This window comes from Pelodiscus sinensis, chromosome 3 (assembly GCF_052426305.1).
Source record: "Pelodiscus sinensis isolate ZL-2025 chromosome 3, ASM5242630v1, whole genome shotgun sequence".
Taxonomy (NCBI): domain Eukaryota; kingdom Metazoa; phylum Chordata; order Testudines; family Trionychidae; genus Pelodiscus; species Pelodiscus sinensis.
This window is the reverse complement of record NC_143054.1, coordinates 141428674-141446861: the sequence shown is the minus strand read 5'-3', so window position 1 is coordinate 141446861 and position 18188 is coordinate 141428674. Positions and strand designations below refer to the sequence as shown.

Sequence of the window (18188 nt, the reverse complement as noted above, 5' to 3'; positions counted from 1 at the left end):
GAGAGCATCACCATGAGATCAGCAGCCCCTTTATCCCTCAGACTTGAGCAGCCTTTTCCTGAGGGGCTCACAGCATCACAAGCAATATTCAAAAAAATCACAATCCCCCCCCCCCCAGACTAGTACAATTTAAACAGTGGGTTCTTTTTCTTTGCCTCTGGCTTTCTGAGCCTTTAGGTGCCCTTGGATCATATTTGCCAGCTTTTCTCCACAACCACAAGGGTTAGAAAGACACTTCTTTTAAATGAAAGCTGCTAGTCTCATCGAATCACATGGCTCCAATGTTTGGGGCTTTTAAGAAAATCACCAAGCAGCACAGTTGGCATCAAGAGTTTGGCACTTGTGGGCTAGTTAGAAAAGGTGCAAGACTGAGCCCTGGAATTACAACACAGGAACAATCAGCCACAAGAAGGTTCAGAGGTTTTCAGTGCCCTTTTCTTCCTTGAGCACTGTGCTGCTCTCCTGAGTCTTAGGGGCTCCATGAAGCTGGCTTTGGTTAAACGATGCTGGCTTTTTCCAGGACATCTATATTTTCAAAATATGAAAGCAGGACACTTTAGGCCAGCTAGTTTAGGATCACAAAATAGTCATGCAAAAGCACCCTTGATAAAAAGTGTGCCCCTGTTAGTACCACCAGCTTCTAAGTCAGTGACATGCAAACTCTGCTAGGAGCGACAATTATTCCAGAAACTTAATGGCCTGAATGAAACTGAACACCTGACAACATTCACCATGAGCAATGGAGCAGCTCCCACAGTATCTACGCTCATCTGACTTCTCCTCGGTCCATCACTGTTCACCAATGTGAATTCTCCATCCATTGTCCTGTTGCTCCATTCCTGGTGAGTGCCAAGTAGATTCTCTGCGTAACGAGACCTCTTGAACAAACAGGCTACGTCTAGACTGGCATGATTTTCCGGAAATGCTTTTCCGTTAAAAGCATTTTTGGAACAGAGCGTCTAGATTGGCATGGATGCTTTTCTGCAAAAGCACTTTTTGCGGAAAAGCATCCCTGGCCAATCTAGACGCGCTTTTGCGCAAAAAAAGCCCCGATCGCCATTTTCGCAATAGGGTTTTTTTTTGCGCAAAACAAATCTCAGCTGTCTACACTGGCCCTTTTGCGCAAAAGTTTTGTGCAAAAGGGACTTTTGCCCGAATGGGAGCAGCATAGTATTTCCGCAAAAAGCACTGATTTCTTAAAGTAGGAAGTCAGTGCTTTTGCGGAAATTCAAGCGGCCAGTGTAGACAGCTGGCAAGTTTTTCCAGAAAAGCGGCTGATTTTCCAGAAAAACTGGCCAGTCTAGACACAGCCATACAGTGTAGTTCAAGTGCAGACAGGTACTGAAGGGTGAAAGGAAGAGCCAGGATATCAGCTGAAAAGATAAGCCATACACTAATTTGACCCCCAATGAGCCAGGGGGTGGCAGGCAGGACCTTGTCTCCCCCCATCCCCAGCACAGCAGCTTGTCACAAGAGGGCCTCCAATTTGGCTCCCACCCTGCAGTGAAAGCAACCCACATCCTACCTTACAACTTTTACTACTTTTAAAATAGTTTATTTCTGGTTTTAAAATATACATCAGTTTGAAAATCTCAGAAAAAAACCCACGTTAGTTGTAGATTAACAGGCTGGAATTAGGACACTGAAAATTGCCCCCCCCCCCCAAGAGTCAATACTGCTAGACACAAGTAGGAGTGCAAAGTCTGACGCCCCATGGATGCAGCCCAGAAGCAGGTTGTTCCTTCTCTCCTGGCTGCACAAAAAATTCCCCTCAACATTCCTCTCGTGGGTTCTGCGGCTGCCAGGTCACCCTCCGAAGGAGATGGCACTGCAGATTCAGGGCCTGGGCTGGGACTGTTCCCCTCCTCTTGCTTCTATCCTGCTGTGATCGAGGCAATAGAGAAATTTGCCTCACGGGGACCAGCTGCTTCAGCAATCAGGGGGGTTTCATTTGGGTCTGAACCACCTGTCTGAACTGAACAGCCAACTGCAGGACAACCAGAGTCCTTGGTGTTGAGCCAGGAGGGGAAGCACCGTGTGGAGAGAGGGAAGTGGACTGGGCCCACCTACACTGACCAGGAGCAGACACGGCCCAGGCCAGTCTCAGCCAGCTCCCGACATACATTTGCAGCTCGAAGCAAGGTCATGACACACAAATGAGGCCACCAAGCCAAGCAGGAGGCTTGGAGTCAAGCTGCTGACAAGGGACAGCCTGGGCCCAGGAACCCAATCAACAGGAGAGGCCCTGTGGCTGGGGCATGAAGAGGGGGTGGGAGGAGGCAGCAGCTTGGACCTCAGCACTCATGTTGCAAGGAGGCTACAGCAGAGAGGAGCTGAGCTGGGCAAAGAACTCCTCCGCTACCCAGCACTGAGGATTAGTACCTTGCAGGCTGAGGAGAGGCTCCCACCATTAGCACCAATTTTTGAGAGTCGCTGCGCTGAAATACTGAGTCCTGACCCAGCTCCATGCTGAGCTGAGTGGCCAGGAGCAAGGCAAGTGTGCAGGCAGCGGAGTGCCCAAGCCAACCCACACAGGGAGCAGCCCCAGGCTGGGTGGCCAAGAGACACTGGACAGGAAACTGCTCCCTTTCACAGGCCCTGCAGCCTCCAGGCTGGGTCTGAGAGCAAAGCTTTGGCCCTGGCTGCCAACAGCTACAAACAGGAAAGGACACTGCAACAGGGCAGCATCTCCTGCAGGGTGTTTGAATGAGGTTTCCTTCTTGCAGGGACAGGCCGCACGCTTCATACACAGCTGTAACACAGGTAGCTCCTGCTTCAAACCCTCCATGGCCGAGGAAGGGGTCCTCCAGCCCAACAGAGCAGCACAGGGACCCATGCCAGTGCTCTGGGGTATACTTTTGGGTGCAGAGGTAAAAATACAGATAGGCAAGGGCAGGTCAGAAAACTAACTAGACACCAGGGCTCTATGCCCCAAATAAAATATCTACACTAGAGACCTCTCCCCTGCCCCTGGGACACTGAGCACACAAACACTGAAAGGAAAATGGTACCAACACAAGGAAAACCAAACAAATTTCCAGCCCCAAGGGGGGGAAGCCTCGGAAGGGCACCAGAGTCAGTCCGGGATCCAGCCAGAAAAGGGGTGCATGTGCACAGGGGCCTTGCTCAGCTGAGGTACCGTGTCTGCAGACAGAAGCAATAAGCCCTGCTCCTCAGGTCTCCTGCTCTCCCTGGGGCCCTTGCTGGGGCCCTACCCAGAGATGGCTTGCTACTGTCCTGCATGTATTGCTCTCCTGGGGTAAATTCTTGCCCTGAAGTCCATATGGCTCCACTGGAGCAGAAAAGCCAGAATGGGAAGAGAGGGGGTAGTTCCTAGGGCAGGACCTCAGACTAGATCCCTGGGCAGACAATGGGTTGGCTGTCAGCTGCTTTGTTCATGTATGCAGGAAAAGAAAACACTGGAAAAGCAAAGGCCTGGGAAGAAGAAAAATGAGAGGAAGACCCAGGAGCAGAGTAGAGACCCATTCAAACAAGAGCTAGGCCAGTGCAACAGCGCCTAGAGACGGAGACACAAACATTCAATCTAACCCACGGCATGGGGAACCACTGCCATGGGATTCTGTAGGCCAGCCTTGCTGAGCAACTGCAGGGGAGTAGCTATGGCCCAGTCCCACAACAGAGGAACCGGGGCTCTCCCAGTGCATTGCCTCTGCGTGAGTCATGTGCTAGGCCAGGCCCATGAGCTTAGCAACAGTGATCTGCAGAGGAAGCTTTGAAGGAGAAACAGCTACCGTTGTCACCTAGTTTCCATACAGATCCACATGACCGGGGGGGAGGAGGTTAGCAAAACAGAAGTCTCCAACTCAATGCTCCTGACCCACACCAGGGGGCCAGGTGACAAGGAATACTCTCCACCCCCACCCCCCTCAGGGCCAGGTGACAAGGAACACCCCTCCTCCAGGGAAGTCCTCATGCCCCACTCATAGCCTGCAGGAGCTCACAGGGATCAGACAAGATCAGGAAAAGATTTTCTACTTGTTGGCACAAGTTGAAAGGTAGGAACACAGCAGCCATGGGCATCAGCCTGCAATGGGAACAGGGACATGGGTGCCAGGGCAAGGTTGTGAGCATGAGTGTGAGGGCAGGCACGGGTACCAAGGTGAGGGAGGGCATCGGTGCCAGGGTGGGGCTGCAAGACTGAGGGTGAGGGCAGGCACCGGACTCATGGCGGGTGGGCACAGGCATGGGCACGCATGCCAGGGCGAGCGAGGCCCCAAGTGTGTGTTCTACTGTGATGGGCACGAGATCCTGGCTCCTCTGGTATCAACACCAGACTAAACATAAGGGGAGAGTGAAGCCTGGAGCACTCTGGGGTGAGTGGTGCCAGGGCCACCAACGCCGTGAAGGGTGAGGCAGCCCTGGCTGGAAGGTGACTGCAGCACTGCTCTGGGGCACTGCTCCCTGCTCAGCCTCAGTTCAGCAGGTTGCCCTGCTCCTGGGCCTGTGTCAGGCTATCCTTGCGATGGAGATGGTGAACACCCATCCTCTTGGGGCTGCGGTGTGGCCGCCCTGAGGGAGGCTTGCTCCTGCATTCCCCGCTCTCCTCCAGGGCTCCCCCCGCTCTGCTCTCCTTGCTTGCTTGCAGTAGCATTTCCCTTTCCTCAGCTGGGCTCCCAGGTGAGCCCAGGTCCACATAGTCCTTGTGCTTCTCCGGTGGGGGGCTGCTGGGCTCAGCAGTAACCCCACCACTCTCCTGGAGCAGCTTCCGAGCCTCATCCTGGGAGAAGTCTGTGCCATAGTCGGAGGAGAAATGGCTCCTGCGGGCTCGGGACTCGGTGCTGTCTGTGTCCACACTTGAGTCCCGACTCACGGTCCAGCTGCAGCTCTGTGCAGACTCCTCACCGTCTGAGTAGGCCGAGGCTGCCCTGCCCAGCTCCAGCATGGAACGGCTGAATCGCTTCTGGAGCTCGGGCGCCATGTCACGGCTGAAGGAAGTGCGGCTCACCAGCACCTGCTCCGAAGTGGGGGGCTCCTTGTCCACAAACATCCGCTGCCAGTTGGCCAGGAGGTCCTCCTCCGAGCTGGCCGAGCTAGCAAAGGCGCTGGGGATCTGGGGTGGGCTGCTGAAAGGGCTGCTTTGCGAGGAGCCATGTGCCCGAGCTGCCTTGGGAGATGGCTGGTAGGAGCAGCTGGAGGCGGAGTGGCGGCCCTCTGAGCCAGGGCTGTTAGGGAGCGTCCGGTGCCGGTCACTGCTCTCATCCTCTCCCTGCACCAGGCTCAGGGAGATGGCCTGCCGCGTGGCATAGGTGCAGTTGGGTAGGGGGCTGTTCTTTGGAATCCTCACCTTGTCCTCAGAGAACTCAATCACCTTGCGCCCTGGGTACATGGGGTGGGGAGGGGAGGGAGTGGGGTAGGGGCTCAGCTTCTCAAAGGCTGGCACCTCCTCTGACAGGCTCTCCACACTGCTCTGTGGCTTGCAACCCCCATTCTGCTGCTTCCCCACCTCCCCTCTCTCCTTCCCTGGCAGCCCCGGGCTGGGGCAGGCATCTGGCAGAGCTCCACTCATATCCACGTGCACAAAGACGTCCTCAGCCATGGGGCAGCTGCCGCTGCTGGACTTCGCTGAGTTCAGGACCAGTGACTCTGGCTTCTCCAAGACTCTGGCAATAACTGAAGTGGGCACGACATCGGATGGGGCTAGGGTATGTGCAGCATCCTGCCCAGGGCCTGGGGACCCCTGGGTGCTGTGCAGGTGCTTATTGACCATGTCCTGCAGCTCATAGGGAAGCTAGGGAGAAAGCAAGAGAGCATTAAGCAGGATCTCAAATGGCCCCTCAGCAGAGCCAGGAGAGACCGGGAAAGAGCCACAAGCAGCACTTGGGACCCTGCTCCACCCAGCCCTAGCAAACACCCCACACTTGCCTTACCCCTAACGTCCACAACTGCTCCCCATCGCCTGGGTATGGGCCAGCCACTGGCATGTCGCCCTCCCCATCCTCAGAATAGGCCAGCCCCACAGGAGGACTTAGAACTTTCCCAGCTCTAACTTCCGGCTGCAGGATGCTGCTGTTCTCAGAGCACAGGGGCCTGCCCCACGCCTGACCGAAGGGCCCCATTCGGAAGAGGGAGCGAGGGAAGACTGCTCACAAGCCTTAGGCCTATGGCTTATGAGTGTGGAGCTGAGGCCTAGCTGGGGTATGCTAGGCTAAGGGGCTATTGATCAGTGGAAAAATCAGCTGGTGGTTGCACAGAAGTGACTGAAAAGCCCCCACTGACAGGATCTGCAGCTCCCAGGGAGCACACAGTAATTACAACCCCACTGCCTTGGCAGCTTGCCCTGGGAGCAGTATTGATGACTGGGCTTCCACTTGCCAGTTGCTCTGCCTGACCCAGCTGTCTCACTGGGGCATTAGCAGCTGGGACAGAGCTTTGGGGACCCACCACCACCACCACTTCACTGAGGGTTTAGCTCAGGCTTGGGCAAAATACAGCCCACAGGCTGGATCCAGCCTGTGGATGCTGCGGGGAGCCCCAGGCAGGCTCCCTGCTTGCCTCGCCCCACCCGCATTTCACTTTAAAAATTCATCCCAGAGGGGAGGGGCAGAAAGCTTTAGGAGCTGCTCCCGCCGCCAGCACAATCCCATTGGCTGGCCGGCTGGCCAGAAACTGGCCAATGGGAGCTGCCTGTTTCAATAACAGGCAGCTATAACGCACAAGGTGCTCCTAGTTATTCACATGTCACAGGGCTGCAGCTTGTCAGGGGGTGGAACAGGCAGACACGCTGATTCAGGAATGGGCTGCTGGTTGATAAGTTTCCTGGCCAGAACCTGTCTCTGGCACTCAGCCCCTCCTTTCCCCAACTTTCTGCCCCCTACTCCACCTACCCAAATCTTCTGCACCCCTCCTGCACCCATACCCCCTCCCAAAGCCAGCACCCCAATCCCCTACCCCAGATCACAGTCCCTTCCTGCCCTAGCTCACAACCCAAACCCTTGCATTCCCCTCCTATACCCCAATTCCCTGCCCTAGGTCACAAGCCAACCCCCTGCACTCCAGTCCAGTGCCCTCGGTTACAACTGCCTCCTTCACCCAAACTCCCTCCCGCACCCAAACTCCATCCCAGACCCCACACCTCCTCCATTAATATCATGGAAGAGTGTTGGCTCGACCACTCTCCAAATTCTTAGAGTGCCCCCTCCCCCCATACAAAATTATTGCCCACCCCTGGTTTAGCTGCTGGGTTCGAGCTCAACAGCAGGCTGGCAACAATCAAGGTGTGCCAGGCATTTCAAACTGGCTGCAGAGCTGGGGTGAGCACTGACCCTGCCACTGCCAGCCAGGTAAGCACCTTGCCCTATTCAATCCCATGCTGCCCTCTGACTGGCCACACAACCACCATGGCAGAAGATTGGGGTTGGGCTTTGTGGACTCCCACTTGAAACCCCCAGGTCCAGAGCCATGGCACAGGCTGCTGCAAGAAGGATCCTGCAGTCAGACAGGTGAGCCCAGGGCGCACAGAAGGGGAGTAGTGGGTGGATGGGAGACAGAAGGTCCTTGCACAGCTGCTCAGCTGCATTTTGCCTTGGGTGGCATCCAAGTGCCAAGCCCTTTGGGGGCAGAATTCAAAGCTCCTGTTTGGAGTCAGCTGGGAGGTGACGGTTACACCGGCAATAACTGATACATGCCCTATGGAGTTAATGTGACATATGCCTGGGGGTAACATACCAGACAACTGCTTGCTCACAAAAGACAAGCACCAGGGTTGGATGTGCAGGGCGCTGGGAGCCCTCTAAGGCAGTGGTTCTCAACCGCTGGGCCGCGAACTGCTGGCTGCCAGGCCGCAACCCTGCGGTAGGAGTAGGGGGTGTCGCAGTAGGATCCAGCAGCAGCCAGCAGGAGTCTGGAGCCCGGTGCAGCAGCAGGAATTGGGGGAAGCCATCACTGGCTTAGGACAGCAGCAGGGAGCAACTTGCAGCCTCTGCTTGTGGGGACTCTGAGGACAGGCTCCAGGCCAGATCCCTGAGCCACGGCTATGGAGGTGGAAGGGTGCTGCTGGGCAGGGGATCTCCCACAGCGCCAGTGGTATATAGAAAGCTGTTCCCTGGGAGCCGCTCCCAGGGCAGCGTCCCCAGTCTGGCCAGCCCCTGCTGCAGGGCAGGCAGCACTTGGGTGCAGGTAAGAGACCACCCTCCCCTTCTACTGGGAGCAGGGCTGCAGGGGAAGGGTTTGGCCTCGGGCTGCTCTCAGCAGAGCTGGCTGTGATCCCTGGTTGGGCCCAGAGGAGCTGCCACCAGCTCCCATAGTGTACAGGGTGGAGGGAGTGAGAAGGGGCTGAAGGGGCGGGGTGCAGATAAGCAGGCTGAAGGGGAACAGGGACATGTGAGGCATGAGCAAGATGCAGTAAGTGTTGAAGGGATGTTGGGGGGGATTCTGGGGAGATGGGGTGGATGGGAGCAGGGGTGCAATGGAGGGAAACTCTGAGGGAGGAGCAAAAGGGGGAGTGGGGGAAGATAGGAGAGTGTGGGAGCAAGAACAGCCTGGCTGGGGAAGACAGAGGTGCAGAGGTTATACAGAAGGAGATGGGGAGATACAATGCTCTCCCCACCTCCACTCCATGGGGCGGGAGTCAGGGAAGGCAGAGGTTACCGGGGGTAGCATTTGGGGTGAGGGGGGGCACCAGCTCCTATACATCTGGCAACATTTCTAAAGTTTCTAAATAGGGTGCCCCTCCCTGCACCCCTTCCTCTGCAGGCACCAGTTGCCCCTGGGGGAAGGGCTGCCCCTGCCAGCAGCCAGAGAGGAACTTTTTCTGTGATTTCTTTTTTCAGTGTTGATATCTGCAAAGTCTGATCTGAGAGGGTGTGTCTACACTACCACCCTAGTTCGAACTAGGGTGGTAATGTAGGCAACCGAAGTTGCAAATGAAGCCCGGGATTTGAATTTCCCGGGCTTCATTTGCATAAAGCCGGGCGCCGCCATTTTTAAATGTCCGCTAGTGTGGACTCCGTGCCGCGCGGCTACACGAGGCACAGACTAGGTAGTTCGGACTAGGAAGCCTACCTAGTCCGTGCCGCGTGTAGCTGCGCGGCACAGAGTCCGCACTAGCGGACATTTAAAAATGGCGGCGCCCGGCTTTATGCAAATGAAGCCCGGGAAATTCAAATCCCGGGCTTCATTTGCAACTCCGGTTGCCTACATTACCACCCTAGTTCGAACTAGGGTGGTAGTGTAGACACACCCTTAGGGACTGGTAACAGTTTATTTGCATATTCATTATTTGTATAATGAATATGCAACTATGAAAATAAAATGTTACCAGTCCACCAGAAGTTTGTGAATGGGTTTGGAGGTCCACAGTGTAAAAAAGGTTGGGAACCACTGTTCTCAGGGGCCCACGTGACAAGACTTTATAGAGAGGGCACGAGAATTCTGGGGTTGGGGTCAGACCCCCTTCCAGGGGACGAGAGGAACAAGAAACGCCATCACAAGCATGGGTAATTCCCTCACCCGGGGGACAGGACAGGACAGGACGGCCTCCCATATTCCCAACCCTACTGTGCACCCACAAACTTGCTCTCTGCGAGCCTGCAGGCATGGTGAGTGTCCCCAGACCTGCACGGGTAGCCCCATCAGTGGCAGATGAGTCAGACCAGCTGCATCCTCATTCACCTGGTCCCTTAGTAGGCAGGATGGGCCTTGCACACAGCCAGGTGCAAATGGGGGAGAAGACAAGGGGTCAGTGAGAGGCCTGCTCCGCTGCTAGCTGACTTCAGGCACCCAACAGGCTATCAGATTCAAGGCTACTGTGCTGGAAACACCACCCCTCCCTTCCTTGGAAATGTAGCTCAAGGCTCTTTTAGTAACAACCTCCGACAGATGTCAAATGCAGCCAGTCTGAAAGAGGAGCAAGCCAAGGCCTTGCACAGAGGGTTGGGAGCTCCTTACACCTCTGCCCAATGCTCTGGGGAAGGGAGTTGCTGAGACACAAGGCAGCTCCTTTCCTGCTTACAGGCGAGAGTGGCCAGGCATGGAGAAAGGGCCAGACACAAAGCAGCTGTGAGCCCCTCCCCAGCCTTGCTGCAGAGCTGGCTACTCACATCAGCAAACTTGTGGTTCCTGAAGTGGGACTTGTTACACTTGAGCAGCTGCACTGCGAGGTTACAGTCCTGCCGATAGCGCTCCTGCAAGAGACCGCACAGGAAGAGGGGGTCACCCTGGCATTGCCTCCCCCCCGCGCCACACAGCCAGCCAGCCAGCCAGCCAGCCAGCCACACATGCAGGCCCCGACCCATCCTGAGCAAGCACCTCACTTGCATGGGGGAGGGGAGGTCACCCCACACCATGGGGCTCCCACTGCTTCCCTAGGGAGACTCCTTCACAGACCAGTACCTCTCCGCCACACAGCTGAGTGCCTTTCAATTTCAGCCCCACGCTCCCGCTTCACACCCAGCCTGTAGGAGCTCCTCACCCTCCAAATATCTGTGAGGGTCTGTACCTCTCCCTCTAATGCTGTCAGCCAATTGGGAGAGATCACCACCAAACAGGCCCTCACTGCCCTTCCCCGAACTCCAGCCGACAGGGTATCCAGAATCAAGTGCAAAGTCTCAGGTACTGCTGCAACAAAGCTGCATGGAGGGACCATCCTCTCCCAGCTTTGCACCCCAAACTCAGATGGGCCTTTTTTTGCTGCCATTTCATATGGCAAGCTTAGATTTTGTTTTCTACTAACTTTCTAGGAAGCAGGTCAATGGAGCTATTTCCTGCTTCCCCTGTCTGGCACCCCTTAGCTCCCCAAAATTAGCACAGATGAATGCCAGCCATGTGCTGCTCACCCCTCGCCAACCCTTAGTAATTAAATTATAGACCAGACTTTGGATGACTCAGCCACGGTTCTTCTACACCAGGGGCGGGCACTAATTTTTGGTGGGGGACCACTCCAAGATTTTGCAAAGTGGTCAAGGGCCACACTTTTCTGTGGAGGAGGTGCAGGGTGTAAGATGGAGGTTGGTTACAGAGGGCGCACATGGTAAGGGAGTGGGGTGCAAGAGACGGTGTGGATCTGAGAGGGAGTTTGGGTAGAGGAGACGGTTGTGACCTGGGTCAAGGGACTGGGGTGTAGGGTCAGGGAGAGAGTGGGAGTGCAGGAGAGGATTCTGGTCTGGGGAAGGGCATAGGAGGCGGTACAGAGTCTGGGAGGGAGTTATGACCTAGGGCAGAAGGGTGCAGAGGGTTTGGATGATGACCCGGGGCATATGGGAGGGGCAGAGGTGCCAGAGGTAGGCTCTGGCTGGGAGGTGCTTACCTAAGTGTCTCCAGGCCTGCAGCATCCCCCCAAGGCAGGCTGGGCTCCCTGCTTGCTGCAGCCCCAGACTGCTTAAAAGTGTGGGCTGCTCCCTCCATGTGGCTCTCCAATTTCTCAGTTCCTGTTGGTTGGTTGTTTCCAGCCAATAGGAGCTGAGAGATTAGCTGGGGTTAGTTCCTATTGGCCAGTTGTTTCTGAGGCTTGGGCTGGGAGATCACCCTCCTTCCAGAGTAGAGAGTCTCACAGAGCAGCCTTTGCTTCAGACCACAGCTGCATGGCTGAGGGTCCTGGCAGGGTGGTCTGTGGGCCAGATCCAGTGGCTTGGTGGGCCACATCCAGCCTGCAAGAGGTTTCTTGCCCATCCCTGTTCTACATCCTCATTTCCCCACACTGAGCAGACAGAGGCTGTGGACTGGACACTTACATTGAGTTCCTCAAGTTTATTGATGGTGGTTTTGGCATCTAGTAGCTTGTTAGTAAGCTCCACGATCTCCCAGTCGAGGGTTTTCCGGTCCAGCTCTGCCTTTTTTATCTGGGGCACAGAAATATAAGGCATAAATCCCCCCCCAGCACAGGCTAGCCTGGCCTCTCACCCACCAAGCCCTCTGCATAGCACAAGACCACATTCAGCTTGGAAACAAAACCTTCCAGACAGACAAGTAACAAACAGTCCTGGCTCTTCATTGAGGGAGGGTCTCTGACAACACAGAATTCTTGCCATATCTGTTAGGTATTGAAGTGAGGTGAATCTGATCCTTCACAGTACAGCACAGCTCCACTCCCTACTCTTCCTGCAGTAGGAGCATGAAGCGACAGAACTCTCTCAGCTTTAGAGCCACAAGCAGATCACACTGGCAGCAGGGAAGAAGCTTGCACTGAAGCTTCTCTGGAAATATGCAAAGGATTCAGTCCCTGTCAATCAAACACCTTTCACCAGCAGCAAAGGCCGCTGGGTTTATGACATCCAATCCTCTCCACCATGGCAACAGGAAGATGTTGCTCAGAGAGGCATGGGAGACAAAGACGGATGCAGCAGTTGATTCAGCATCGAGAAGCTTCTGCTTTTGAATAAGAGCTCTGGGAAGACTCCAGGGCTTGCTCTGGTGTGAAAGGATCTGTCTGGGCAGTTTCTTCTTGGTTAATTCTCTTCCCAAAGGACACCCTTTGGGCTCCTGCTTGGAGCAGACAGACATGGAGGCTACTAGCAGTGGCAGGTAACAGCTCCCAAGCCAGATCCTTTGCCTGTCCCAATTCGTCACGGCCACTGGAATCTGCTCCAAGTGTGTAACTAACCCAGCTCACTTGTGGAGCAGCAGTGGCAGCAGGGCCCAGTGTGACAGGTAGTGCTGCATGCACGGACAGGGCATTTCTGAAACATGGACTGACTTTTGGGCAGCTGTAGAAATATAATGAATCCAGAAAGCTCCTAGTGCCAAGGGAGAGAACTGACCCTGTATACTTTTTTATGGGCAGGTGACTTATCACAGCTAGAACTAGCATCTGTTTACTTACAGTATGGGTGACCAAATGGGCTCTCAGCCACCCACCACCATAACACAGTGTTGCCGGCTGTAGACACTATGCTGTCTAGCAGGCAATGCTCCATTTGGATCAGAAGCAAATGTTCACATTCTGACAGAGCACTGCATGCTAGGACCTGTCATCTTTGTGGGCAGCTGCTTTGTGCTGCAGAGGTGGAGCCCTGGGCTGGACAAGGTTTGGGGCCCCTCAAGCTAGGATGGTGCAAAAGGGCCAAGTAATGTGTGACTGACAATGAAAATGACAGGCTTAGACATGTGAAGAAGGGGAAAAAAACCACATAAATGAAAAGACGCAACTGCAAAAATCCAGCTTTGGCTGAGAGAGGCCTGAGAGGTGAGTGCACCCAGCGTGTGCCAGCAGCAGCATGGGGAGGAGAGAGAGAGAGGGAGGGAGAGAAAAGAAACAGCCATGAGTGTTATGAATGCACACAATGCACACACACAATGCACACACACAGGTTCTGCTCCACTTGCCTGAGCCCCCGAGGGCGATCCCCTGGAGTCTCTAGCGCCTTTCAAAGAGGCAGATGCAACATGACAATTACATGCAACTATATTGTGGGCAAACCAAGTTCTTGGGCATGATAAAGTGGGAGCTCGGCAAAGTATTCAGTTCAGGACACCAGGCTAGGCCTGGGGAGGGTCATGGCCAGAACTTCCCCCCACAATCTGTTGCAATGCCTGACCTGTCAGCCAGAGTCCCCCACCCCTCCTTGCATCCCAACACACCAGATTCCTCCACTTCCTCTCCCCAGAGGCTCAGTGCATCAGTTACCAGGGCATGAAGCTTCTCCTCCAGGTCCTGGTTGGTTCTCTGTGAAGCAGTGTAGCTGTTCTGTAACCTAAGCAGAAGCACGAATGTCCAGGTGAATAGGAAACCAGGCCATTAACTCAAGTCCTCTCCATAGCTTGGGAAGTGAGAGCCCCCCCCAAGGAAAGACTGATTGCTGCAGAGTGCACAGACATGTTAACTCCTTGCTCTGATACTCTCACTTGGTAGCTGTGATCAGTATTTGGCTGGGATACTTCCATGGAAAACACAGTCTGCTTCAGGGAGTCTGTGAGCACTCTACAGTACTGGGTTCAAACGTGATGACAGTGAGCACTGTTCTTCCTAAGGGGTTGCTTGTCAGGTGAGACGTAAAACAGATCCCAGATACCTATGGCCACTGTTTTCCCATTACATTAGTCAGGGTATTCATTTTCAAATCCTGGGTAAATTCCAGCTTAGACAATACCATTCAGCCTCTGAACGAGTCACATTGATTAAAAATCGCTTCTATTTCCTGCCTTAAATTTCTGGGTAGCACTGCTGTGCTCCCTCCCACGGGCAGCTGCATTATTACAATGGGTGCTGAGCTTTCTCGGTATCTCTGTGTCCTTCTCCAGGCAGCCAAGTGACCCCTAGACAGAGGTTCCCTATCTCCCCACAGCCACGTTCTCTCCTCTGGCGTTTGCCATACCTGCGGAATTTGTCCTTAAATTTCTCCAGCTCTTCACGGTTCTGGCCCAGCTCTAGCTCCAAGTAGTCTTGGCCAGACTCCAGCTCCCTCTCCATCGCCTCCATCTTGTTAGTGACATAGGCCAGCCGCCGGCGCAGCTCCTCGTTCTCATGCTGCAGCAGCCTGAGGCACACAGAGCAACACCCCTCAGTAAGTGGTGGCACTTCAGGGCTCATGCAGACACCCCACACCTAAGCTCACTTCAGGATCCTGAGAAGCAGAGACCCCACACAGATAGAGAAGAGGCTCCCAGGTGGTTCTGGTGGCATCATCTAAACAGCTGCCAAAGGCCGCCATTCCCTTTCCGGCTCACCTATTGGGGAGCATGCAGGCATTTCACACACAGATGTCCCGTGTGACTGGGAGGGGATTCTTTAGACTCAGATTTCATCCCTCCTCACACACCCACAACGGAGTGAGTCTGATGGTGTCTGAAAAGTGGCTGTGTGTGTACGCTATCCCCACAAGACCCAGTTACTCCTCTGGACTCAGAACAAGGACTTGGGGGGGGAGGGGCTCTGCAGACTATGGGCACTGAAAGAGCGGGGGCGGGGAGGGAGAGCAGAAGTGGACTAGAGGGGATGCAGAAGAGGATAGGAGTGAGATGCATGGACAATTTGGGGGCAGTTGCAGATCGGCTCCTGCTCTGGGTTGCTGTCACTCATGCCATGGGTTTTGTTTATGAGCAGCCAGGGCCTGTAGCAATAAACTAAACTGATGGGAGGACCAAATGCAGCACAAGGCAGCTCTGCTCAGCTCAGGAGGTGAGAAACTCAAACCCTTGCTTCCTGGCAGCACAGGTTGCTCTCTACTCTTGGAACAGGGGCCGAGTAGTGCACAGTAGCCTTGCTATCTGTGTCACCAGCTCCCTCTCAGGTTACAGCCTTTGGATATAGCCCACCAGCCAACTAGGCTGCACAGCTCAGGTGTCCCTCCCTGGAAAATGAAACCCACTCAATAATTTATCCCAGCCCATGCTGCAGGAGTTGGAAGTGAAGGAAGCATCCAAATCCCCAGGCCCAACCACAGCCCTCTAACCCTAAACAAGCAGTGGACAGGAGTCCCTGTAGTTTCTGGACCACGTGGGGGGTTCAGGCTGTGCAGGGAGGCATGGGCAGCATACACATTCTAGGGAGATGCTGTGACAGCCTCCAGCAGGCCCCATTCTAACAATAAGAGCTACATTCCCCTCACAGGAACACTCACTCCAAGGGATGCTTGCCACCTTCCTACACCAGTGGCATAGCGAAGGTGTTATGCGCCATGGGGCAAAGGCAAAATTTGTGCCCCCCAATCATTTTTTTCCTGCCTGGATACACCCAAATGTGCGTGAACTGAGGTGACTGGGTAGAGCGTATTCCTGCCACTATTTGCACTAATATGCATGCAGTATAACCTCAGCGCTTGTAGTACAACATAACTATCATCCTATTTATGAAGGTTTCGCTGAAACCTTTTCACAGTCGACTGTTGGAATATATACAAAATAGGAAATAATCATAAAAAAGGCAACAACAATATAACTTTTGGCAGCTAAATTGGTGCCCCTCTAGCATAGCGCCCGGGGGCAACTGCCCCCCCCATACCTCCACACTACGCCACTATCCTACACATGTGCTTTCAATGCACTCAGATGTTCAGAGAACCCTAGAAAACACAGCCTCTCTCGAGTTGCATCAGTTTGTTCTTCACTGGGATTTTGAGGGGAGTGAGATCCACAGAGCTGCAACCTGCTAGTTTGTTTGTACAGCAAATTTTCATGCAGTCAGCAAGAGGACCTCACACACTAGTTAGAGTGGGTCACCCCAAAATGGTAGCGCTTTTTTCTCCCTTTGATGGTGAAGAATAGATGCTTACAATTAGGGGTGTCTGCCCTCCCCTTCCCTCAAATTGTAACAGGATATGAGGCACCCTGAGCTGGGTCTCCTAAAGAAATCCCATCTATATCAGCATTAGGGACCATTCCCTCTTATGGGGACAGCAGCTCTAAAACTGTCCTTTCAGGGAACACAGGGAAGCCTGGCAAAATTTGGTAAGCGGAAGCAGAAAGAAATCAGCCCTAGTCTCTCCCCACAGAAGGGAAACCCATCATGCAGATTTGAAAGGCTAAGCACTGTGGTGGGAAGGGAATAATGGGAGATTGGAATCTGCGCACACAGCGGCAGTGAAACTAGCGCACGAGAAGGGAGCAGGACACTTACTTCATCCTCTCTGCATCGGTCAAGGGCTCCTGTGGTAAGAAGAAAACAGCTGTAAGAATCTCTCAAAACAGGTGTCTGACTCAAACAAGCACCAAAGGGCAGGATGCTGAGAGGTGAAGGGTACCCACTCCCAACACTTCTGGGCAGGCCATGTTGTGCCTGGCTAGCAAAGCTGGGCTCTATATTCACTGCTCAGATACTGCATGCGTGTGACGAAGTGGGTCTCTGCCCACGAAAGCTTATGTTCCAATATATCAGTTAGTCTATAAGGTGCCACAAGACTTTTGGTTGTTCTTGCTCAGATACTGCTTCTCAAACTAGTCAATATCAAGACATACCATGTGGTTCACTTCAGGGTCAGCACTAGTCTGGGTGAAACCGGAAACTGTCACATAGCTCCTGCAACATCCCTCCCCCCATGCGACAAGTTCAGGGACTCTGCAATGTGGAGAGCACCTCAGAGCTGCTTCCTTAACCTTTAGCAGCCCCACAATGTCTGGGTGGTGAGAATGGGAGTCTCCTGGGCCTGCACACACAAACCTATGCACCCTTCACTATGGAGGTGGCTGCAGCCTCCCCGGGATAACAAAAGAACTGCTCTAAGTGGCTGAGGAAGCATCTTTTCCATTTGTTTCGCCCAAGCATGTCCAGATGAGGGTTCCCTGGTGCTCAGCTTGAGCTGGTTATAGGTTCCTAGGTGAACCTAGACATAAAACACAGCAGGCAACACCTCTCCAGCAACCCGCCCCCCACAAGAGCAGAACCCTTGCACGTGAGCAGGGACAGGGGAGTGAGTAGGAGCAGCTTAGCTTCCCCACCCTGTGCATTTGATGTGCTAGCCCAGGTGACAGCAGCTGCCTCTCAACATGCCTCACTTGTGGCTGGGAGGAGAATGCCATCTCCAGGGATGGCCCTTTCTGGGAAGAGGAGGCCAACCCAAGAAATTGGAGGTTTCTCTTTGGAAAGCCCAGCTTGTTCTCAATGGCTTGAAGGAGCAGATTAGGGAAATACTGGACGGAGCCCTGGAGCTTAGCTAAGCAAAGCACTCAGGTCACCAAAGAGGACGCTGCACCTTAGAGAAGTACAAGGTCCCCTGCCACAGAGATTTCCTTGGAAGAGATTCAGTGCGAGCAATACCACAGTGCAAGAGCTGACCCAAGCATGGCCTCATTGCAGTGGGGCCATTCCCTGCTCCCAACAACCCAGTGCACTGCCATGGCCCACGCAGTACAGGGGGGTCCCCAAAGCTCCAGCTGCACTACACATGCTATGTTATGTCCCTGATGGTAAATGCAGTGCATCAGCCTGCACTGTGTACACCATGATTCTGTCCCAGTCTCAAGTGCACTATATTAACTCAGACCACAGGTAGCATCACCACCCTGCAACTGCCTCTCCTCTGAGGGCCCAGATGACAGCAGGCAGGCAGGTGAACAAAAATCAGGCCAGGAAATGTTCCAGGAGCCCTCTGGGTGCATGGAATTGGAGGGTTTGGTAGTTCTTGCAGACAAGGACTCCTTCAGATAGGTAAGGAACTTCTCACATAAATACAGGTCTGATTTACCAGGGTACCCAGGTGTGTGGGGCACCCATCTTAAAGCACTAGGGGGATTCAGAGGTCTCCTTCATGGACTAGACCATCCTGCTGTGCCCAGCTCTGCATACTGGTACCCTGTAGTCT

The 18188-nt window shown here is 54.1% G+C and overlaps 1 protein-coding gene across 9 annotated transcripts in view; it reads right to left on the bottom strand.

The window, feature by feature from the left end:
* Window positions 1-1533: 1533 nt before the first annotated feature.
* TJAP1 (tight junction associated protein 1) overlaps window positions 1534-18188 on the bottom strand; it is a 54218-nt gene continuing 37563 nt past the window's right edge. For 8 of the 9 annotated variants that reach the window (XM_089777394.1, XM_075925007.2, XM_075925006.2 and 5 more), the window contains 7 exons: window positions 16508-16536; window positions 14268-14429; window positions 13580-13646; window positions 13102-13131; window positions 11688-11795; window positions 10059-10142; window positions 1534-5749 (listed from right to left, as the gene is read on the bottom strand). In XM_089777394.1, coding sequence (XP_089633520.1) covers window positions 4433-5749; window positions 10059-10142; window positions 11688-11795; window positions 13102-13131; window positions 13580-13646; window positions 14268-14429; window positions 16508-16536 — 1797 coding nt within the window. In that variant the 3' untranslated portion in view covers window positions 1534-4432. The remainder of the gene's footprint in view (window positions 5750-10058; window positions 10143-11687; window positions 11796-13101; window positions 13132-13579; window positions 13647-14267; window positions 14430-16507; window positions 16537-18188) is intronic. The other variant, XM_075925008.2, reaches the window with a different exon arrangement.